The 24,414-nt window shown below is 37.6% G+C and overlaps 5 protein-coding genes across 5 annotated transcripts; 3 read left to right on the top strand and 2 right to left on the bottom strand.

Annotated features, from left to right (window-relative positions):
* Positions 1–1,544: 1,544 nt before the first annotated feature.
* Positions 1,545–2,525, bottom strand: LOC115814960 (olfactory receptor 142-like). The gene has a single exon (XM_030777933.1). The coding sequence runs from the start codon at positions 2,523–2,525 to the stop codon at positions 1,545–1,547; it is 981 nt and encodes a 326-aa protein (XP_030633793.1).
* A 3,225-nt stretch (positions 2,526–5,750) lies between these two features.
* LOC115814959 (olfactory receptor 52B2-like) lies at positions 5,751–6,698 on the bottom strand. The gene has a single exon (XM_030777932.1). It carries the CDS (start codon positions 6,696–6,698, stop codon positions 5,751–5,753), a length of 948 nt encoding a protein of 315 aa, XP_030633792.1.
* A 2,957-nt stretch (positions 6,699–9,655) lies between these two features.
* Positions 9,656–10,798, top strand: LOC115814958 (olfactory receptor 52E4-like). Its single transcript, XM_030777931.1, has 2 exons — positions 9,656–10,554; positions 10,765–10,798. The coding sequence occupies exons 1-2, from the start codon at positions 9,656–9,658 to the stop codon at positions 10,796–10,798; spliced, it is 933 nt and encodes a 310-aa protein (XP_030633791.1).
* A 2,014-nt stretch (positions 10,799–12,812) lies between these two features.
* On the top strand, positions 12,813–13,802 carry LOC115814957 (olfactory receptor 52E8-like). The gene has a single exon (XM_030777930.1). It carries the CDS (start codon positions 12,813–12,815, stop codon positions 13,800–13,802), a length of 990 nt encoding a protein of 329 aa, XP_030633790.1.
* Positions 13,803–20,311: 6,509 nt separating this feature from the next.
* On the top strand, positions 20,312–22,829 carry LOC115814955 (olfactory receptor 52E8-like). Its single transcript, XM_030777929.1, has 2 exons — positions 20,312–21,280; positions 22,647–22,829. The coding sequence occupies exons 1-2, from the start codon at positions 20,312–20,314 to the stop codon at positions 22,827–22,829; spliced, it is 1,152 nt and encodes a 383-aa protein (XP_030633789.1).
* The last annotated feature ends 1,585 nt before the right edge of the window (positions 22,830–24,414 follow it).

The following is a 24,414-nucleotide window of genomic DNA, read 5'->3' as shown; positions in this document are numbered from 1 at the left end:
ACTCATATAATCATAAAATGTCAGCTATGTAACATGCACAGGGAATAGTGCTAAACATTGTGTGGTAAATGTGTTTAGTGCATAATTGTTTAATTGTCTTGAGGAGAATGATAAATGACCTTTCTTTATAAAGAATTATCTTATCCTGCAGAGTTGGTTTACATATGCACGGCTGTTTAGAGCTTATGAAAAGAAAAGAATATTTTACATAGAGAAGAGCAAAGAAATGAAAGGCAATTGAAATTAGACAGGTTGTAGTTGCAATTGTGTGTGTGTGTGTGTGTGTGTGTGTGTGTGTGTGTGTGTGCATGTGTGTGTGTCTATGCGTCTGTATGTTAGTGTACGTGTATGTGTGCATGTGTGTCTATGTGTCCGTATGTTGGTGTACGTGTATGCGTGCTTTACTATAGATTACTTATTGTTGTTCATTCAGCAAGGCAAAATTATAAACTGTATATTGCTTTGATATTTTGTCACATTTTTAAATGAGGTGCAAGTAATTATGCCATTAAACTGTCTCACAACAAAGAGGACCCTCCTCTTTTTCAAGAGTTCAGCAATAGGATGCACAGTGAAATCACTCATCTCCACTGTGGAAAGGACCCTGAGCATGTTCATGTTCATGTTTTTACAGGGTAGCAGTGTACATTTATTGCTTTGTTTATATCCAAATATTAAGCTTTATCAGAGTCAGTTCACTGAGCCATGTCCTAAATAAATTATATAGAATAATTATTGACCCCTGGCCTCACACATGATTCTTTGCAACTGACATGTTCTTCACTCACCGCTCTGGTAATATGTAGATGTCACAGCGAGCTCAGCATGGTTTGTCTTTTTTCCCCGTTTTTTTATCACTTTTAGACTCCACGGGACCTGTTTCTGAACAGAAATGCTGCTAACACTGCCAGTGCATGTTTGCATAATAAATGTCACTTTTAATGGAAAAACAGACTCACACTTTATTGATGGTGAGACCACACGTCATTAGAACATCTAAGTACATTGTATACCACATTTGTCTTTGTCAAATCAGTGAAAGAGATATATTAGTTGTCAGTATGGTTTACAAGATGTAATGTATCAACTGCAACACAGTGCTACATATCAGCTCTGCGTTTTAATCAGCTGTGCATTTACAAAGTGGAATAAAGCTCAAATGATCTTTTTTACTAAGTTAAAAATGTGATATGATAAAAATATCGTTCTTAACTTTAAACATACAACTTCATTTGAAGAAAATTTATTCTGCATTCAGTGGCATATTGTCATAGAACAATAACAAAAAAGGAGAATGCCAGTTCACATTTTTTTTTTCTGATAACATTGTGAATGTGTCATATTTCATTACTGTGAAAGAGATCATATTGTCTGTCCATTATAAGTAAAGAGCACACAATTTGTCACAATTCAGACATCACAACAAAAATTAGACTCTGTGCAAAAATAAATACATAAATAAATAAATGAATAAACAAACAAACAAACAAATAAATAAATAAATAAAGTCTAATGTTTTACTGGTCTCAGGACTAAAATGAACTTTAGTGACGTGATTTAGGAACTGGTAAGATTATTAATGGTTTTTGAGGAGGCATAAGTCCAGTTTTCACAAAAAGCCCTTCGAGTGCAGATTTGATTTTGCCTGTTCTTACCCCATATAGAAGAGGATTTAATAATGGGCATATCATGAAAAAGTACAGTGAAAGAAGGACCCTAAGTACAGAAGGAGCATGCCGCATGTCAAACCTGCTCTGGATTGTTTCAAACAGAGAGCCCATAGTAAAATTCAACAGTGACACAATATGAGGAGTGCATGTGTTCAAAGCTTTCCGTCTGGACTGTTTTGATGATCTCAAACAAATCCTGAGAATTTCTCCATAAGAATACAGAATGAGCACTACCGGTAGGCCAATCGATAAGACTAAAGTGAAAATACCATATAAGTTGTTCACTTTTGTGTCTTCACAAGCCAGTTTGACAAGGGAGTAGTTATCACAGCACACTTTGTCAATAAGATTTCCACAAAGCTGAAGTCGGACAGTCATTGAAAAGGTAACTGAGAACCTACCAAAAGAATATAGCCAGATGAATGCTATAAGAATGTAGGCATTGGTAGGAGACATGATGTTGACATACTGTAGAGGATAGCATATAGACACATATCTGTCAAAGGCCATCACTGCTAGATTTGTGAATTCAGTTGAAGCATAAGTGTGCACACAAAATATCTGCAAAAGACAGTGAAAGTATGATATTTCATGAACATCTGAAAGCATGTTCACAAGCAGTGATGGATATATGCTAGTGCCTCCATATACTTCATTTGCAAATAAACTACACATCATGTAGTACATAGGTTCATGAAGAGTCTTGTCAAAAACTACAAGTCCTATAAGCAATGAGTTAGCACATATTATTATTAAATACATCACAATCATGATGCTGAAATATAAGTATCTGATGTTCCCGATTTCACCATAACCCACTAATTTAAACAATACTGGTTGGGATGAGTTTTCCATTTTCCTCCTCACTTCAGTGAATGTATCCAAACCAAGTTTAAAATCTAGTAAAATTTAAACTTATCAAAAATACTTGTTGGAATTTTTTGTTGTCATTTTTTGGAATTATTTGGTTTAAATTACACACTGATGTAACAATGTAAAAACATACATGTATGCATGTATATATCAATTACATATTGGACATTCATTCAGCTTTGCCTAAAATTCTTGAAGACATTTGTTACAAGGTTCAGGGTGAAAGTTGCTATCTCTTCATTTAAATAGTTTAGCTTTAACATCATTTGAATATGGAAAACATTAGTAGCATTATGGTGAATCCTTAGGGTGTGATATCATCAGCTAAAATGATTGCTAAGATGCAATGCCTTTACACTAACACAGGGTGGAGACAATTTACCATGTTCTAGATATCAGCTCTGAGTTTTAATCAGCGCTCAGTTTTTAGAATGGAGTGATCCTCGTATCAAACCATGTTTTGGAAATGAATTGTGAAACATTAGAGTACCACTTCAAATTTTAAACATAATAATGGCTCAACACGTTACTTGTGAATACTTGTGATACTTCATGGCACAGTTTATACTTCACTTTAACTGCCAGAATGCTGTTAGACTGGCTTGACACAACCAGCAGCTAAGGGTTAACAGAACTGTAAGTGCAATGTATGGACACGTGGTGTTAAAAAAAAACAAAAACAAAAAAACAAAACAAAAAACATAACCATCATTAATAAGAAAAAAACATAGTTTTGCTCATTACTCTTCGCATCTTTGGTCTAAAATCATGATTGTTATTTCAATTCATGCCTTTTATGATCCTGAGGTCTGCATAACAATTCAACAATTAATTCAGCATGCTTGGCCTCCTCTTTGCTGCTTGCAGCTATATTTGTTGTTATCTTTGTTGTTGTGGATGATGATGATGATGATGATGATGATGATGATGATGATGACGACGACAACGACGATGACGATGACGACAATGATGATGATGATGATGGTGATTCATTTATCTGTTTGTATACTCATTTGTTCATAAGGATATGTTAACTTTCTTAACCCACACATTCTTTAGTAGTTTAGATAATGTATTTGTTCTTAGCAAACCAATAGCAGGTAATCAACCGACTGCCTAGTACTACCTTCTGCATTAAGCATTTTCCAGGGCAGTTTTATTTGTGTATTACCCATAACTCTTATTTGAGTGTGAAATGTATTTGTTACACTGGTTCAAGTGAAGTGTAAACTGGGTCGCTTTCATATTAAGTGCTATGGGTTTGCCAAAAACAGCTGCATGAATAGAAAAATTCATTTATTCAAGGATCCATTTTAGCATTACAAGACAACTGTACGGTAAAGTCTGATTCAAAAGACTGTCAGCATGAAGTACTATGTCACAGGGCATGTCCTGTCCAGGAATAGTTCCAGTAACATGGCAGCATGTTTACATTCATCTCCGTGTGCATGAGTGCTCATGCTAACTGATCACAAATGAGATGCAGGGGGTCGTCTGAGGCTTTTATGTACCTCCATCTGATCCATTGGCTCTGTATTATGCCAATACATCTGATGGGGGGATATAGAGGAATATAAAACAAACAAACAAAAAGAAAACTCATTGAATCCATGCACTTTAGCAGCCAGAAACAATAAATAGATGTAGAAAAAAGATGTAGACTTAAGTATTTGCTGCAAGAGGGTGAAGTTAAAGACACTCTTTCTTATGTAAACATTTTCATTAAGATAATTAAACTTTAAGCAGAAGATTAACCACAAAAACTATCATTTATTAATTCTGAACAGACCTGTTCCTACATTGTCTTGGTTTTACCACTGTTAATATGGTTTGGGGAACTGATCCAGCCTGTCATTAGTAATGGAACATTGAGTACTTGTTTTAATAGTATTCATATGAGAAAAGCTTGACTTGCAAGTATAATTAGATCCAAACACTGGCAATATTGGTGAGACAAATTCTTCATAGTGGGGTATTTATATAGGCAAAAGTAATTTGGTCATAGGCCCACTACCCCTACAGTCTGCACATACTGCTTTAATGCAAAAGAGGACTGAACATCAACTAATTCAATTTGTAGGAAGCTCATCAGTTATCATCATCAATTTTACAACACATTACTTATATTGGGGGGTTTTGTTTGTTTGTTTGTTTGTTTGTTTTATCACAACAGCACATTTATTGCATAAGAAATACACTGGCTTAAAACGTATTGCTGTTGGCTTAAGCTAGCTAAATCAGTGAATGATATGACATAAGAAATATGGCAGACCAACCGCAATGCTAAGATTGAATGACTGATGTGAGGTGACCATTAAAAGACTGTGCTGTGGGGGCTTTATCATCTTACAGTGAATGGTTGTACATAATTCAACTAAAAATAGAACATTTTTGTCTCCATAACCAAGTTTTGTGTTTGATTGATACACACTGCTTTGCTTATACTTGTACATTATTACTATTATTATTATTATTATTATTATTATTATTATTATTATTATTGTTAATGATCAAATTCTTTGGTAGCCCCCGTAAGCCACTGAAATAGGCCATATCTGACCCCCCGGTGGCGGCTAGTTGAAAAGGCCCACCCCATACAATTTAGTTACTTCTGGATGAATACTTAATAAACTGGCCACTGAATGTAGCTCTGTAAATACCACTCCTTCAAGATCAGAGAGCTTAGAGAGACATTAATTCTCAATTACTGTCAATCAAGACAGTAATTCTCAGGAATCTCAGCTTGTCAGCCCTCAGAAATAATTTTACACTGGGTTACAGGATGTTGTTTTTCTTTTTTAACCATTGTCAGTTTTGGAGTCCTTTGTTAAAATTTAGAAGTCCTTCACATAGGAAAATGTCATAGAGGTTACGGAATAGCAAAATCAGAGAAAGGAATGGCACATGTTTAACAAGTATGTTGCAACAAGCTGCAATAAATTTCACCATAATAGTTCGTGAAATAGTAAATTTACCTTTGTAGGAAGTTTGCATTTATTCAGATAAATTTTTATGACACAGACAATTGTTAAGAGGAAAAAAAATCAGTTTGCATTCATTGTGTTCTCTGTGAAACCCACTATGTGTCTCCATAAACAAAACAAAACAAACTCTCTCTCTATATATATGTGTGTGTGTGTGTGTGTATATATAACATAATCGTCATATGTTGGAACTGAAGTATACAAACCCTGTGATAGTTTAAACTTAAAGCCAAACAGCTTGACTGAATGCAAAGACTTTTCTTCTTATAGAGTTTCTGATCTCATCTGTTTTAAGGCCATATATAATAGGATGCAGCAAAGGAGGGATCAAAATGAACTGTACTGACAAAAATGCATTCAACTGTTCAGGGACATAACGTGGGAACTGATTGTGAATTATGGAAAAAAGTGAAGACAAAGAAAAATTAACAAAAACAATTAGATGGGGCATGCATTTTACAAAAGCTTTCCTCTGTGCATCTTTTGAGGCTCGAAAGATAACAAGTATTATTTTTTCATAAGACAACAGCACAAAAAATATAATTACAATACCAAAAGCCACAAAAATACAGATTCCATACAGGCTGTTTATATGATGGAGTGTGTTTTTTGCACATGCCAAGTTAGTAAGAGATTTATTATCACAAAATAGTTTATGAATTGTGTATCTGCACAAAGAAAGTTTTGAAGCTAGGCAAACTTGTCCAGATACTGTGCACATAGGGACAAGATTGCTCAGTACCAACAAGTGCTTCACTTTACTCGGAGTCATGATGTTGTGGTATTGCAGTGGCATGAAAATGAAAACATATCTGTCATAAGCCATCACTGTTAAAATTGTAAATGTACAAGTTGCGTAGACACCAAGCAGAAAAATCTGAACTAGACACCCTGCATATGTGATTGTCCAAGTGTTTGAAAGAAGGTTGTCCATAACTTTAGGCCAAACTGTGGTACTTCCAATCAATCCATTGCATGCCAAGTTGAACAAAAATATGTACATTGGCTTATGAAGGGTAGACTCCAAGAAGATGATAGCCATAAGGAAAATGTTTGCCAATGTGGAGGCAACATAAACTAAAAAAATGAAAATGAAAAATATGTTTTTAGTTTGGTTAAGTGTCTCATATGATGTAAGTGCCAAAGTAATTCCAGAAGTAGACTGATTCATCATTGCAAATATTACCTACAAGAGATAAAGGAAACTTTTCTTAGTTATCCTGTGTGATATAAAAGATTCGTTAAGACACAAGTTACAGATTTCATGTTTACTAGTAATTTCTTATTGACTCAATCACATAAATTGATTGACTAATACATTATGGAAACTATGGCTTTGATTACTCACTAAAATTATTTGTGGAATAGTATATCCATTTTAAAAGTGTGGACAATAAGAAAGCTTGCAACAGCTTTTTAAAGATGTCCACCATGTTTTGCAGCAATTTAAACTAGAACTGCTTTCATTAAAAAATCTTATCCAAATGATCTGCCTCTAGTACTAGATCTTTAATTATAGCGAGCACTTTACCTCACTGCTGGAGAGGTCCAACCTGGAGTGTTGTGCGTTGAGCCAGAATCACAAACTTATATAGTCAGATTGCTTCCAGACATTTTGACATAACCAACCAGCATTTACTCTACCTGTGCCCTCTGAGTCAAGTTCCTCCCAACTGATTACTATTCATGCTTTATGTATCTGCCTTAGGTGAAGGGGAAAATATCTAGTAGCACAGCTAGATGCTTGCTTATTAGAAACAAATAAGTGGGTTTTTTTTGTTTGTTTGTTTGTTTTTGTACTTGAAGAACCAGACCTTTTTTCCCCAAATTTGCAGTGGTCAACTGCAATGTAAATATCATTTTGAGTAGAGCAATAAAAACACATTAGTATTCATTTAAGAGCAATATTATTAATTAAGAGTTATGCTTTGATGCAAGATTATTTGGTGTAGCAGATTGAGCTCACCATGAACTGAATCAATTATATATTTTGCTAAACAATTAGAAAGTTGAATTAGGGCTAGACTTAAATGAAAGACCATAGATAAACAAGGGACAAAGGCATGCTTTGGAGATCTGTCACTATAAAGAGATACAATTGCTCCAATTATGCTTCACGATGCTGACTCAAATAATGTTTACTTAAATGTTTAGTATTCAGCATTTATGCTGTCTGTGACATTATTATGACGTAAATGTACTGTGTTATTAATTAATGACTAACAAAAGAAAGCTCCATTTTTGAATCAAATCTGTGATCTGTGACATCATCTTAACACAGCATTCAGGCAAGCAATTTCTCTAATATGTTGTCAACCACATTGTTATGAATATTTCTATGGAACAAATATGCTACACATATGCAATATAATGCCAAGAAACAATATTTTCTTCCACTGTTTGAGGTCCCCTATACAACATTATGCAGCATTACTATTTTGGAAATGCTTAAGGAATCCTGACCTGAACATATTAGCATGCTTTTGAGTCATTATGGACAGGGAAGTCAATTACTAAGTCAATGCAACACAAATTTTGCTAGTAGATGTGTATGCTTTAGATGTGTAAAATGGAATAGGCAAAATCTGCAGCTGTGATAACATTGCTGCAGTCACGTTAAAAGTATGCTTGCTTATTGGTTTGCACATATGGCTTAACAGTGGAAGATTGAGGCAGTCATTATGATTTTGAATATTTCCATTTCAAATGAATTCTTAGCAGTTAATTTAAAATAATGTGAACTAAGGTGATTCAAATCTGATTGAATTTGATTGACTGTGATGGATGAATGCTTTTGAAAGTCAAAAATGCATTGAATAACTTTTGTGAAGCTTGGTCTGAACAGCGTCTGTGCCAAATTTGGTGAAGATTGGACAAAGTTTGTCTGAGGAGTAGTGAAAATCACTTTTTCATAAAGCCCAATATGGCAGAAAATCCAAAAAAAGGGATAATGACATCATGAGTGCGCTGACCCAAGGAATCCAATGGTTCGGTCATATGGTTCAAAAGTTATGTGCATAACTGTACTTCAACTTTGACCCGTTGGTGGCGCTAGAGTGCTCAAGCTGCAGACATGAAACTTGATGAAAAGAATGAGGGGACTGTCCCCAATGAGTGTGCCAAATTTCACAACTTTTTATCATATGATTCTAGGGGCTGCCACAGACAACCTAACCAGAAGAAGAAAAAGAAAAAGAGAATGATGGAGAAAGGGTAGTAACACAGTGGGTGCCTGCACAGCTTTGCTGCTTGGCCCCCAACAACAGGAACATGATGACGATGACGATGATGATGATGATGATGATTAGCAGTATTAGTATTAGTATTAGTATTATTGTTGTTGTTAAATATTCTAGTTTGTTTGTAAAACTGTTAATATTCCTATGCATTTAAACTGCTTAGTGGGTGAACTTTATGATGATGATTATCATTAATTTGGAGTTTAATTTGGAATATACAAAACACTCAGATGAGTTTTGTGATTGATTTTTATGAAGTGAAATTATACAAAACACGAACATTATATCAAAATGTGTCATATGCTATGAGCAAAGTTTTAAAAAAGGCAACCCTGCACCAAAGGGTAACTGTAATGATGATATGTACATTTTTCATTTTGTACTTTTCTGTACAACAGCAAATTGAGAGGACGTCAATTAAAAGGGGAATTAAAGAACCCAAAGGGATGATGGTCTCACAGAGAGGATCTGATGTGACGACAGATAGCATAAGAGTATAAGAGTTGCAACCACTCCACGACACATAATTGTAAAGTCAGGTGAAAGGCACAGATGGTAAGCTGTGTGTGGCTAACTGGTCTAGATGGGAAATTCTTCTTTGAAAATATTATTGCTTATTTTATTTAAGATTTGGATTAAACTTTGAAGGCTTTGGAAGAGAATCAGAAATTGTCACACATTTGAGATCTCAAAGCAGTTTCAGAGTATTGCTGATTATAACAAACATGCATTTTAAGTGACAAAATAGTATGTACAAAAATAATGTACACATACTACAAACTGCATGAGATTAACATTTGCAGAGACACGACTGGTTCCTCCGATTTGCAATCCTTCTTCTTAGGCCTACCAACCGACTGGAATACCTTTCAAAGGTAAAAGAAAGACAATGAATGATACTGCATTTAGAGTAACCTTGGTGTTTACAGCATATCAATCAATTGGTTCAGCTAAAACTGGACTTGCAGTTTTCATTCTTTTAGTATATACCACAACATTTTTAGCAAACATTGTTTTGATGTTCATTATTTGCTTAGAATCAAGTCTTCATAAGCCAATGTATATATATTTATTCAATTTGGTATGCATTGGGCTGACTGGAAGCACTTCAGTTTGGCCACAGGTCATAATGAACCTTGTTAATGACCATCAGACAAGCTCTTATAATGGTTGTCTTCTTCAAGTGTTTTTAATCTATGTCTATGGTACTGGCACCTTTGTGGTTCTAACAGTCATGGCCTATGATAGGTATGTTTCTATCTGTAAACCACTGCAGTATCACTTAATCATGACACAATGCAGAGTTAAACAACTATTAGCAGTAAGCAATCTTGTCCCAATTATCCTTGTTGCAGTTCAAGTATTTATGACCTCAAGAATCCCTGTATGCAAATACACTCTTCATAGACTGTGTTGTGATAATCTCTCGGTCTACAGCCTGTCATGTGCAAAAAGTAGTGCAAGCTCTCTGAACAATCTGTATGGCATTTTTGTTGTTGGATTTGTGGTTGTGTTGCCTCTATGTCTTATTTTGTTTTCCTATGCTAAAATTATCACTGTAAGCTTCCATGTATCTAAAGATGCGCAGAAGAAAGCATTTAGTACATGCACTCCCCATTTGATTGTATTCATAAACTTTTCCCTTGCAAGTCTTTTCGCAGTCATATATAATCGAATCAGTTCTTTTTTATCAAGTGAGGTAAATATATTTGTGACATTACAGATAATGTTAGTACCCCCTCTCCTGCATCCAGTAATTTATGGAATCAGAACAAAAGAAATCAGAAAGTGTTTTGAAAAGGCAATAAGAAGAAGAATGTTTCCCTTTGTCAGTTTTCAATCTAGATCCAAATTGCTACCATCACTGAATTTTGTGCGTTAATGTATTAAATTTGTAAAGTTGCATGTTTAGATTTATATACATTTTTTGTAAGAAAAGGAGAATAAATGCTGTCTGAACTCACTATGTGTAAAACTTGTGCTTATGTTTGATTGTAGGGGGAACATCAAATCTGAAATAACCCTTGCTTAACACACTACGATTTAATATATGTTCTTCATTTTCATGGTAATATTTAAAATTTTTATTCGTAAGAACACAGTGGGTAGTACAATACATAGTAAACACAACACAAGAAAACAGTGGGTAGTACAACACACTGAATTCAGTAGAATAGAATCACATTACTTATTTAAATGTAATATTGAAATGATAATAATCTTCTATTAATTTATTAGATGTATGTTCTTATATTATGGTTGTAATCTATGTGTGTATATAGTCTCAGTTTCTAAATTCTAACATAACAAAGAAACATGCATAGAAAAACTCACACAAATACAATATACAAGATTTTGAATATAATTACAGGATTTATAGAAACATGTACTTAATTCATCATAACTGCACATCCCCAGTACATTGTTTTTAATCTTGCTTAACCCAGAAGTGGCACTGGGAATTAAATATTTCATGTAACACTTCAATATAGTGAAGGGTAAAACAGAATGAATGAGTCTGACCCTCAAGCAAATGGCTGACCTTCCTACTCAAAGTCAGCATGATCACAGTCCTTCGAGTCCTGCTGGCTGAGTCATCATCTGCTCTTCCTATGAAACTGCTGATTACAGGCTATTTATCATGGCCTGGCTAAGGATTTCAACCTGTCTTCTGATGACCTAAGTATTAATATAGCCACATCAAGATGCAAAGTTAAAATACAATGCACTTTGAACTAGTGATCTTCAATCTGATGCTAAGGTTGGTTTAATCACATTGAGACTGTATCATTTAAGGAGAAACTCAAGTAAGTTAACCAAAACAGATTTGTCTTTAAAGGGTCTACTTGGTATCTAAAAAAATAATAATAAATATTTAAAACTCAAAAATTGTTCAACACATTGCCCCTTCATAGTAAATCCTGAGATAATCCTCTGTTGTCCAGCAAAACACAGCTCCCAGTTGTTGTAAAACATACATCTAGAAAACGGCTCTTAGGCACTAAGAGTAGATGCAAATATGATTGATAATATATGTGCCTGTTCAAATTTTACAGTCCAAGAAATACACCAGCACCATGTCATTACCATAATCAGAGTGAAGCTGTCACTATTCTGTCTTGAAGAAACATTATATTTGTGTTCATCCTACTCTAGAGGTACTCAAGTATTCGTTATACATTGTCTAAACAACACAAATGATCATTCTACTCTTGAGGTACCCCAGAACTATTCTGGAAGATTTTAGCAAATCATGTAATTTGTATAACTGAAAACATGCCTCTGTATGGAAACAGTTTGTTTGCTGTGCAAAATTAACAAGATGAATATAAATGGGCATTTAAAAAAATGGAAAGAAAAATCAACTTAACTTCATGTGAAATGCTAGGAACAGGATAGAACAAAATGTTAAAATTTCTAAGTATGCCAGTCAAAGTAGGCATACCCTCTTATACAAGCTTATTGTTGAGGGTAACTTTGATGAACAGGGCAGTTTAAAGATCCCAAAGGGACAATGAACTTGTGAAGAGGGACTTTCTTTCACATGATTTTAGACAACAGTCAAAGACTATAAAAGTTCCCCGCAACCAATCCATGCCATGTAATTGACAAGTCACATGAAATCCACACAGGGTGAGTTGTGCAGTGTACAAACAGTAATATCAAATGCTTTAAGTCTTAAGATATCATTGTTCAATTTAATGACAATGTGAATGTCCTCTTTAATAGAACACATCAAGATTAAGAGAAACTGGTGATTTCCAGCTACAACTTGTTATACTAAGAATTTTTTTTATTGTTGCTGATTTTTCAATTATAATTTTTTGTAACATATGGAATTTTATCTAATGTGCCATAACAGATTCTTCAGATGACTTTTCATTGTTCTCACATCTATCCAGCCACTGAATTACTTAAGACGTAACTATTTTATCAAATTTATGAGTCAAATATTTGATAAGTCATAACTGCTTTTTCAGGTGTGTTTTCCCTCTTTTCAGGCACACCCAACAACTGAAATATCTCATGTAGGTAGAAAAGAAACAATGAATGGTACTGCATTTGAAGTAACCTTGATTTTTACAGCATATCAGTCGATTGGTTCAGCTAAAAACGGAGTCACTGTTGTCATTTTCTTAGTATATGCTGCCACAATTTTTGCAAATGTTGTTCTGATGTTTATTATTTGCTCAGAATCAAGCCTTCATAAGCCAATGTATATATATTTATTCAACCTGGTATGCATTGGACTAGCTGGAAGCACCTCAGTTTGGCCAAAGGTTATGTTAAACCTTGTTAATGACCATCAGACAAGTTCATTCAGTGGTTGTCTTCTTGAAGTGTTTTTGATCTTTTTTTATGCTGCAAGCACATATGTGGTTCTAACAGTCATGGCCTATGATAGGTATGTATCTATCTGTAAACCACTACAGTATCACACAATCATGACAAAATATAGAGTTAAGCAACTGTTAGCAGGTAGCAATCTTGTCCCAGTTTTCCTTGTGGCAGTTCAGGTATTTCTGACCTCAAGAATCCCTGTATGTAAATATACTCTTCCGAAACTATTTTGTGATAATCTCTCAATTTATCACCTTTCATGTGAAACAAGTAGTGTAAGGCTTTTAGGTAATGTGTATGGTATTTTTCTGACTGGATGTTTTGTTGTGTTGCCTCTATGTCTTATTCTACTTTCTTATGCCAAAATTATCTCTGTAAGCCTCCTCGTATCAAAAGATGCACGAAAGAAAGCATTTAGTACATGTGCTCCCCATCTGATTGTATTCATAAACTTTTCTGCTGTAAGTGTTTTTACGGTGGTATATAATAGATTCAGTAGTTATATACCAAGTGAGATGAACATATTTGTGGCATTTCAGATAGTTTTAATACCTCCCCTCCTACATCCAGTGATCTATGGAATCAGAACTGAAGAAATCAGAAAGTGTTTTACAAAGATGATGAGAAGAAGGTTTCCCTTGACCATATTCCATTTAAATTCCAAATTACAAGCAACAAAAAGTTTTGTGCAGTAAATTTAATTCATATCCAAAATTATTTTATTATGAACAAGAGAAAAACAAAAGATTTTAGTAATTACTATGTGTTGTTATTTGTCAATACAATTAAACAGCTTTTTGTACCAGAAGGAGAGTTACACCAGTAACATCTAATTACACCGTACTTGCACTCAGACCACACAATTTTGTCACTGGCAAGAGCCTGGAAGTCATTTTAACATACATAAGTTGGAATTCATATTTTAAATGTTGCTACGTTAAGGTGCCATGGCGAAAACAGTGTAATTAATGATATAACAGTGGCAAGAGCAATATTGGAACACAGGACAAAGTTATAATAATGTAAATCTCAGTGATCACACACACACACTGTGAACAGTGAGCAGTCAATTTGTCCTCTACATTTAACCCATCTAACACAACGGTAGTGAACGCACATATGAGACGCAGAAGCAGTGGGCAGCATTGCTTGAGCCCAGGGGGCATTGGGGTTAAGTCCCTTGCCCAAGGCCACTTCTCTAACCTCTAGACCATAGTTAATTATACGTGCAATAGATGCAATATATGCATATCTCACACGTCATCATAGCATGTAAGAGACAGGTAAGAGCAACTCTTCAAAGTGGTAGTTGTGTCAATGTTTGGACAGTTGGAATATTCAGATCACTTGTGTATGATCATATGCTGTAGGGACCACTCACTGGTTATAAGACATGTGATCGTATGCATCAGAGGTATAAAGATTTTAGATGTATATACATACATATAATCATATTAGTATTAGAATTATTTGGAAGCCACCCAGCTTGTCATATACTATCTACTTATACATCTTCTAACTCAAATTAAAATTGGCCAGTTAAGAAACAGAGAATCAGTTACTGGAATTGGCTTTTTATTTTTAATATTCATTCACTCAGTTGGTCTGTCTTGCCAAAAGCCCTATCAGTTGCCAGCAGGGCAACATCAGCCAGACTACCTTGGGGTTTAGGCCTTCCGTGAACTTAAAGGTCATTGATGGCCAGTGGTGGATTTAGGTATGGGCGACACAGGCAGCCGCCCAGGACGGCATCTTGATGGGGACGGCATTGGACGCCAGCACAAAAAAAAATTTGGAATGGTGACATTAGCGATATCATTTGCACATCACATTAATGATATCATGTCACAGTATAGGTCAGTTAACCTTGTCAGAGTGGGTGCCCTGATTCTAGTTTGTGAGCTAAGGTCTGCCACTCAGTAGTACGAGATGGGGAGGGGGTGTGTTGACCTCAGGTCTCCCCACTGGAAGCCAGAGGTAGAGAAAGCAGGGGAATCTATCAAATAGTGGATCTCTAACTTTGTACAGTACTAATGCAATTAAAAAATTGCACTAGTACTGGGCACTGCAGGTGTGGTTTGCCAAGGATGCCACACAAGTTAGAACCACTACTGCTAATGACAGTATCCATGGCAAGAACCTGGACCTCCCTGGATCTGCATCTCTACAAAACAATTTGAGCTATCCCACAATTCTTGTGATACCACTGCGTCAAAAACCTGTGAACACACATCAATTATGCAATGGCTGCACATCACAGACAGGACCTCTGGGCAGTCCCCGCAGTGTTACAGGAACAGTAAGTATGCAGCAACAGTAGGTATATGTTTCCATGGAAGGACTGGCAGTGAACATGTTGGGGTCATTTCCCATCACAAATAAATAGTAGAAATGCCATACACTGATTGTCATACACAATGTCACCAAATGGCCTGAGGCATGCATGGTGTTGTATCAGGAAGCAAACATAATCATAGGTTGTCTGCTGAAAGGAATTTAATTGGATCTCGCAGGTGATTCCCTTTCTTTCACACTGTGGATGGTGGAGGTGCAATGTGCACACAGTGAGATGCCATAGCAGTTGCTATTTTTGTTGTTGTTTGGCTTTGGAATCAGAATCAGAATCACCTTACTATGTCATGTCTGTGAGGAATTTATTTTGGCCCATGGTGCAGTAACACTCAACAACCTGCCAGTTAGCACTGAAAATCATTACAGATAACAATAAATTTAGTATGGCTGTATCAAATTCAGAATTTTGTCAGTTGAATCGGATTTGGCTGTTCAATACAAAGGCTCGACTATTCATTCCTTTTTTTCCCCCCATTTTTTTTCGGTCAATCAGAAAATACATTGGCATGAGTTTCAGTAATGATTCCGACCACATTAACATAGTCAAATGCAACAGAGTCATGGGAACATAATTTTGAACATTTAAAAATCAATAAAAGACAGTTGCATATGATGCAAGATTTGAACTGCGGCCTATTTGAATTGCCGACATATAATGTCAGGTTACTGATTAGTCGGGATAATGAGAAAAGCAGCACACATGCATATCTGTTTAAATCAAGCTCTTATAGCCTAATTTTTTGTATTTCACCCTAAAAATTAAAAATGACATGCAGCCTAAATTAATAAACAAGTAAAACAGTTCAAAATGAATTCACGGCATTGCCCAGTATGAAATAATAACTTCTAATCTTCGGCAGGATAGGCTTATTAGGCTACTCTATTTCCTTTTCAGCATAATAAAGAAATCTTAAGTGTGAATGAATAAATAAACAAATTAAATATTTGCAGTATAAGATTTGAAGTCTTTAAGATAAACAAGCAAATATTTGTTTTCAGTCTCTTTTTCAATGGCTGCCTAGCTGTGCAACTTACCTGTTTCAAGTGGTTTACCATGTTCGATGTTATTGAATGATAAGCGAATCCTACATACAGAGTTTGCATTTAACTTTGATAGGGTTGTCCTTCAAAACTTTGAAATGCTGCCATATTTCAGACTTCTTCTGAGGCATGGTTATAGCTAGTCTAGTTTCCAACCACTCCACCTCAGGTTTCAGCAGTTAACCACCAGCACATATTGTCACATGGATTTTTTTTAGCAAGCACGTCAGCTAGCCCTGCTTGAACATAAAAATATATTTTTCTTTCCCCATGTTTATAATTCCTTATAATTTGAAATGTGATTCCTATGCATTTTTCTTGGCTTCTATCTGTTTTATCCTGTTATTGTAATGCGCAGTGACTGACAAACAAATAAAAACAAAACAAAAACAACAACAAAAACAAACAAAAAAAGACTGCTCTACTTGAAGAATGTCAGTTGACTGACGAGTCTCCAACAGATGATTTGACTCGTCGACTTTCGGGGGCAGCCCTAGAATTTAGTTACATTATGTTAGTGGCCAGATAGCAGCCCCACAAATTTAGAGCAGAAGAACCGATAGGCGTGGCAATGCAGTGATGACATTAAGTGCTGACACAGGTGCAATTAATTTTGAAGAGGAGGGTGGAAAAACAACATGAGAGAAACCAGCACCATGTAACTGAACAAAGCTAGAGTGCGATAGAGGTCTTGAAGGTGGGTGGGGGTTTTTGTCAAGAGATACGGGTGTGTTAAACACACTCATTCAGGAGACACATGACCTTGGAGGAGAAGCTGTGCAAATGGCATGATGGGCATCAGTAATTGTCTCATACTGCCTCTGAAATGGCAGTGTGGTGAACAGATGGTTGCCAGTTTGGGAGGGGTCTGTGCAGATCCTCCTAGCTCTCTTCCATGCTCTGGGTGAGTACAAGTCCTTGATGTAGGGTAGCTGGCAGCCAATGAACCTCTTAGTAGAGCAGCCAACATGCTTCAGCCTGGAGTTAGTGAGGGTGGAAACAGAGGGGAGCAACATCAAAATAGAGGTGCTGAGGACATTCTCAGTTGTGGAAGAGTAGAAACAGGTTAAAGGTTGAGAGAGGTTGAGCCTTCTGAGTTGTCTCATGAAGAACAGCCTCTGTTGGGCTTTCCTGACAATGGTGGAGATATGACTGACCCATTTCAGTGTGCTGAATTTTGTTGTTTACCCGGAGCTTAGAAGAATCCACCATATTCACAGAAGTGCCATTTATTTCCACAGAGAGACAAGCAGGTAGCCACATGCAGAAGTTTACCTTCATTTTCACTCTTGAGTACATTCAGCTATGCAGATGCCATTTTGCTGTGCGCACACCACAACACAAGACAAGGCACCTCTCTCCTGAAGATGGACTCATTACTGTTGGAGATGAGGTCCACTATTTATGTGTCATCCACAAATTTTAAGCAGCTTGATGGATGGATTGTTGAAGGAGCAGTCATTTGTATCAGTCGAGCACACGGTCCTGCAGTGCTCTTGTATAAGTGTCAGAGAGATAGGGTCCCAGTTGCTTCATCTTGCATTTCATGAAGTGAGAGATCCACTGACAGATGCTGGTGGATATGGCAAGCTGAGAGCGCTTGTTGTGAAGCAGTTCTGGAATGATTGTGTTGAAAGCAGAGCTGAATGAGCATTGAACAAAATGCTAGCACATGCGTTGCTGGAGTCCAGATGCTCTAGGACAGGTGAAGGCACACATTGACAGCATCCCCAACAGAGCAGTTAGCTCTGTAAGCAAACTGCAGAAGTTTGGGGAGAGGGTCCGTGGTTAATTTGAGATACTCGAAGGTTTCCCTTACTACTGATGTCAGAGTAATTTGTCTATAGTGATTGAGACTAGTTATACTGTACTTCATAGGGATCGGGAAGATGGTTGATACTTTGAGGTAGTCAGGAACTGCATAATTTTAGGGACTGGTTGAAAATGTCTGGAACAGCAGGGTAGTGTTTCAAGGCACCAAGAGAGGTGCCGCTTGGGCTATTCACTTTCTTGATGTTGTGTTTCCTGAAGAACCTGAGGTCTGGGATGGGTGTGAGGGCTATCAGTAGTATATATGGAGAAGGAGGTGACCACTGGAGCAGCTAGAAGTGGAGTTGTCAGAAGGAGGAAGAGAGAGGGATGTTGATCAAAGTGACAGTAAAACTGGTTTAGCTGGTTAGTCACAATGGATGGATGGAGGGTCTGAGGACTCCTTAGTTTGAAGCTGGTTCCATCCTGCAAGTAGCCCCAGACAGCTCCAGTGATGCTTTTGGAGAAGTCCTACTTCATTCCTTAATAGTATCTGCCTTAAGCAGCTTTAAGTCTCTTGTTGAACTGCTGCTTTGCTTAGTGATATTCCTCTCTGTTCCAGGACCTGTAGGCTTGGACCTTGACAGATCTGTGACCCCCTCATTTCTTTGGTGGACCACGGTTTGCTATTGTTGTACCTCATTAGAGTCTTTTTAGGGACTATAGTCTTTTTAGATTGTTACACTAATCACTCATTTCTGTGGAGCAGCCTTGTGGTCATGTAGCTTCTCCACTGCTTCAACAGTCTATCACCAGCTGATGGGCTTCGTAGGTTTAGCAAGCTTCAGTATTTTCCTGTAAGTGGGCACAAGCATGAACAAAGCATGGTCAGAGTTGCGAAGGGGTGCAAGGGTGAAAGATGGAATGCTGTTTTATAAGTGGTGTAGAGATGTTCCAATGTCCTGTTCTCCCTTGTGGCCCAGCTGATCACCTTATGGTCCTCAGGAAGATCATCTTTAATGTTGCGGTGATTAAAGTCCCTAATAAGAAAAATTACTGTGCAGAAGAAAATGTTTTCCTGCGCAGTGGGTAGTGCTGTCGCCTCACGGCGAGAGGGTCCTAGGTCTGATGCCTGGCTGGGCGGCTGGGGACCTTTCTGTGAGGAGTTTGCACGTTTTCCCTGTGTCTGCACTGGTTTCCTCCCACAGTCCAAAGACATGGAAATCAGGCAAATTGGAGATACTGAATTGCCCCTAGGTGTCAGTGTGTGCATGAATGTATTTGTCTGTGTGTCTACCCTGCGTCTACCCGTGATCATAATTAGGATAAGCAGCTTAGAATATGAATAAACATTTAAAGAAAAAAAAAAAAAAAAAGACTATAATTATTTATTTGAATTCATACGGAATCACAAAAATTTCAATTGATATGAAATAATGAGAACTGAACCATACTGGCCATAAACATAACTTCTCACCATACAATGGTGAGGGGGATTTTAATGAGAAGGACAACCCAAAGCGATGATGATCTTGTCAAGAGGGACTTACTTGCTTCACATGGTTTTAGATGACCGTCATAGACCATAAATGTTCCCTGTAACCAATCCAAGCCACATGGTTGACAAGTCACAAAATTCACACAGGGTAAGTGGTATAATGTACAGAGAGCAAATTCAGATGTATCTATTAAGATTCTTCTTTAAGTCTGAAGATACGATTCTTTTATTTAGTGACAATGTGAATAACAACAAAGAGGAATTGGTGATGTCCGACTACATTCAGTATTTTAATTGAATAGGATTTTACTTTTTTTTTTTTTTTTTTAATCATTTTTCAACAATTGAACATATGATGTATAAAATAATATCTGATGTGGCAGAAGAACTTCTTATGATAAGTTTTCCTTCTTTTCAAGTCTATCCAGCTATTGAATTAATTAAGACATAATTATTTTATCAAATGTATTAGCTAAATATTTGATGTGTCATAACTGCTTCTTCAGGTGTGTTCTTCATGTTTTTAGGTACACCCAGCAACTGCATGTTGGTGGAAAAGCAACAATGAATGCTACTACGTTTGAAATAATTGTGGTTTTTACAGCTTATCAATCAATTGGTTCAGCAAAAAATGGGGTCACAGTTGTTATTTTCTTAGGATATATTGCCGCTGTTTTAGCAAGTATTGTTTTGATGTTTATTATTTACTCAGAATCAAGTCTCCATAAGCCAATGTATATATACTTATTCAATCTGGTATGCGTTGGACTAACTGGGAGCACATCAATTTGGCCAAAAGTTATGCTAAACCTTATAAATCAGGCACAGACAAGTTCGTATGACAATTGTCTTCTTCAAATGTTTTTGATCTATGTCTATGGTGCTGGCACCTTTGTGGTTCTAACAGTCATGGCCTATGATAGGTATGTGTCTATCTGTAAACCTCTGCAGTATCACACAATCATGACACATTATAGAGTTAAGCAACTGTTAGTAGTAAGCAATCTTGTCCCAGTTTTCCTTGTGGCAGTTCAAGTATTTCTGACCTCAAGAATCCCTGTATGCAAATACTCTCTTCCTAGGCTATTTTGTGACAATCTTTCAGTTTCCAATCTCTCATGTGGAAATAGCAGTATACGATTTTTAAGCAATCTGTATGGTATTTTTGTTATTGTGTCTTTAGTTGTGTTGCCTCTATGTCTCATTTTGCTGTCTTATGCCAAAATTATCTCTGTAAGTCTCCGTGTGTCAAAAGATGCAAAGAGGAAAGCAATTAGTACATGCACTCCTCATCTAGTTGTATTTATAAACTTTTCTGCTGCAAGTCTTTTTACGGTCGTATATAATAGAATCAGTTCTTATATACCAAGTGAGATGAATATATTTGTGGCATTTCAGATAGTTTTAATACCCCCACTCCTGCATCCGGTAATCTATGGAATTAGAACCAAAGAAATCAGAAAGTGTTTTTCAAAGACATTGAGAAGAAGAATGTCTCCCTTTGCCATTTTCCATTTAAATTCCAAATTACAAGCAACAAAGATTTTTGTGCAGTAAATTAAATTCATATACAAAGTCATTTTATTGTAAACGAGAGAAAATAAAAGCTTTTAGGAAGTTATGTGTGTCAAAAGTGTGCTTGTAATTGTTGCTGGTGAAGGGAAATGTTGTCTCTGAAAACACTTCAAATAAGTCCGTGATATATCACTCATTCGTAATGTAAGGGCAATGGAGGAAACTGCAATGAATCAGCATTTAAAAGGTTAAGAGATGAGGTGTAACTAAATTAGCATTTACGTTAAGTTGCAAGCATTCCAGGATTAAAACGAGATGCTATCAGTTTCTCGTACTGAATGGTCCCTTGTATATATAGACTTGGGATGTAGTTTGGAGAGGTCAGCCACTGGCTTGAGCTAGGTAGTATCTCAGGACAATAGGCTCATACAGACATTGGTAGACTATAAAAATCTCAAATACTAAATCCACATTGATGAAAGTGATGCATGTGGTCTATCCTGATTGGATGTCATCATGAATAAATGAACCACAAATGAGTTATATAAATAGAAAGCAGGAACTTCCATAAATTGTAGGCTACTGTCTCCATCTGTGATAAAATGATGATGACTTCTCATGGGAGAGCTCCTGTAAGGTTAGATTTATTTGACCTTAAAAAAACAAGAAACCTTTTCTGCCAGAAGGAGGGCCCCATCATTCACATTTGTAACTACATAATACTTGCCCTCAAACCACAAGCCTGGGTGTAATTCTGACAAATATTCAGATTATCACATTGTCAGTTCACACTGTCAGCGTTGCAAAATGAGGGTGCCTTGGGGAACACCTAATATCGAATAAACAATTTAACACTGGCAGGAATAGAATTAGAACACAGGACAAGGTTAGGCTACCCCTAAGCGGCGTGATCAAGTGAAGTTTTTTAAATTAAGTTTTAAGTCTATTGTCATACATTTGATAACAATGCAAACATCATTATCAGTAATGAAATTCTTAGACTCAGAGCCAGCTCAACTTTTCATAAGTAAAATAGAGATTTAAGGGGAGAAAAAGGCATATAAGTAAAAAATAAGTAAAAGGCAATAAGTAAATGGAGTGTGTAATTTGTGATTAAAATAAAACAGCATTTGAATAGTAAATATAAAAGTCTGAGGTGTGTGCAAGTGTCATGCCAGCAATTCGGTAGTCTGATGGCTTGGGGGTAAAAACTCTTAACCTGCTGGTTCGGGTCTGGATGCTCCTGTACAGCCTGCCAGATGGCAGGAGCATGAAAAGTCTGTGGCCGGGATGGCTGGGATCAGAGAGGATCCACTGTGCTTTCTTGGATGGCTGGCAGCTCAGTCCTGGTGATGTATTGTGCTGATTTGATCACCCTTTGCAGAGCTTTGCGGTCAAGGGCGGTGCAGCTGCTGTACCAGGCCACGATGCTGCCAGTTGGGATAATCTTGATGGTACACCTGTAGAAATTGGTGAGTGTCCTGGAGTCCATGCTGAACCTCCTCAGTCACCGGAGGAAGAAGAGCCACTGTCTCGCTGCCTTCATGACCACACCTGTGTGGTGTGACCAGCTCAGATCCTAGTTGCTATTAATCCCCAGGAATCTGAAGCACGGATCCTCTCCACTGCTGTTCCTTCGATGTGAATTGGGGCGTGCCACCCTCCCTGCAGCCTCCTATAGTCCACGATCAGCTCCTTGGTCTTGCAGAGGTTAAGCAGAAGGTTGTTGTCCTGACACTTCGATGTCAGCGTGCTCACATCTGCTCTATTGGCAGACTTGTCTCCATCGGTGATGCAACTGATGGTGGTGTTGTCAGCAAACTTTATGACACTGTCAGAGCTGTGTGTGGCCATGCAGTCGTGGGTGACCAGGGAGAGCAGCAGGGGACTGAGCAGTGTGGAGGAGGTGGCATTGCTGATCCACAATGCCTGTGGTCGGCTCGTCAGGAAGTCTAGGATCCAACTGCACAGGAGGAACTGATGCACAGGTCTCGGAGCTTCATGACGAGTCTAAACGGCATCATGATGTTAAAAGCTGAACAGTAGTCAATGAACAGCATCTGCATGTAAGTGTTTTTCTGGTCCAAGTGGGAGAGGGCAGTGTGCAGTGCGAATGCTTTCACATCATCTGTGGACCTGTGTGGCCTATAGGCGAAGTGTGTCAGGCAGGGAGGATGTAATACGGGTTTTGATTATCCGCTCAAAGCACTTCATGACAATGGAGATTGTTTAGGCAACTCACTGGACTGGAGCAGGGAAAGGTTGAAGATATCTGTGAAGACATCTGCCAGTTCGTAGGTACATGCTCTGAGAGCACGGCCCGGGATATTTTCCGGTCAAGTAGCTTTGTGTGCGTTTACCTTTTTGAAGGATTTACACATGCCTGCCCGAGATATTTGAAGTGGGCTGTTGTCCTGTTCTAGCAGAAACTCCAGCTTGGTGTGATTCTCAAAGCGAGAGTAGAAGGAGTTCAGCTTCTCTGGAAGAGAAGCAGGCACCTCCCCCATGCTGCAGCACTTTCCCTTGTAGTCCATGATGGTCCTTAGCCCACTCCACATGTGCCTGGAGTTGGAGCCAGTGTAACATGACTCCACCTTTTCCCTGCACTGTCCCTTGGCCTGGGGGGCACGGTGGTGTAGTGGGCTGGGCAGCCAGGGTCCTTTCTGTGTGAAGTTTGCATGTTCTCTCTGTGTCTGCATGGGTTTCCTCCGGGAGCTCTGGTTCCCTCCCACAGTCCAAAGACATGTAAGTCAGGCAAATTGGCAATACTGAATTGCCCCTAGGTGTCAATGTGTGCATGAATGTGTTTGTGTGTCTGCCCCGCGATGGACTGGCGACCTGTCCAAGGTGTTTCCCCGCCTTTCGCTCAGTGCGTGCTGGGACACCCCGCGACCCTAATTAGGATAAGCAGCCTAGAAATTGAATGAATAAATGAATGTCCCTTGGCTGTTTTTATTATCCTTCTGAGCTTGTACCAGGCTTTCCTGTACTCGCCTGGGTCTTCCGAGTGGAAGGCTGCTATCTGCGCTCTGAGCGCCGAGTGGACCTCTCCCTTAACACACAGCTTCTGGTTAGGATAAGTCCATACAGTCAACTGTGGTACAACGTCATTGATACATTTTCTTATATATCCTGTTACATACTCGGTGTAA

This window comes from Chanos chanos, chromosome 6, assembly GCF_902362185.1.
Source record: "Chanos chanos chromosome 6, fChaCha1.1, whole genome shotgun sequence".
NCBI classification, from domain to species: Eukaryota; Metazoa; Chordata; class Actinopteri; order Gonorynchiformes; family Chanidae; genus Chanos; species Chanos chanos.
Note: the sequence above shows the minus strand (reverse complement) of the source record. Positions and strands in the feature narration are given on the sequence as shown.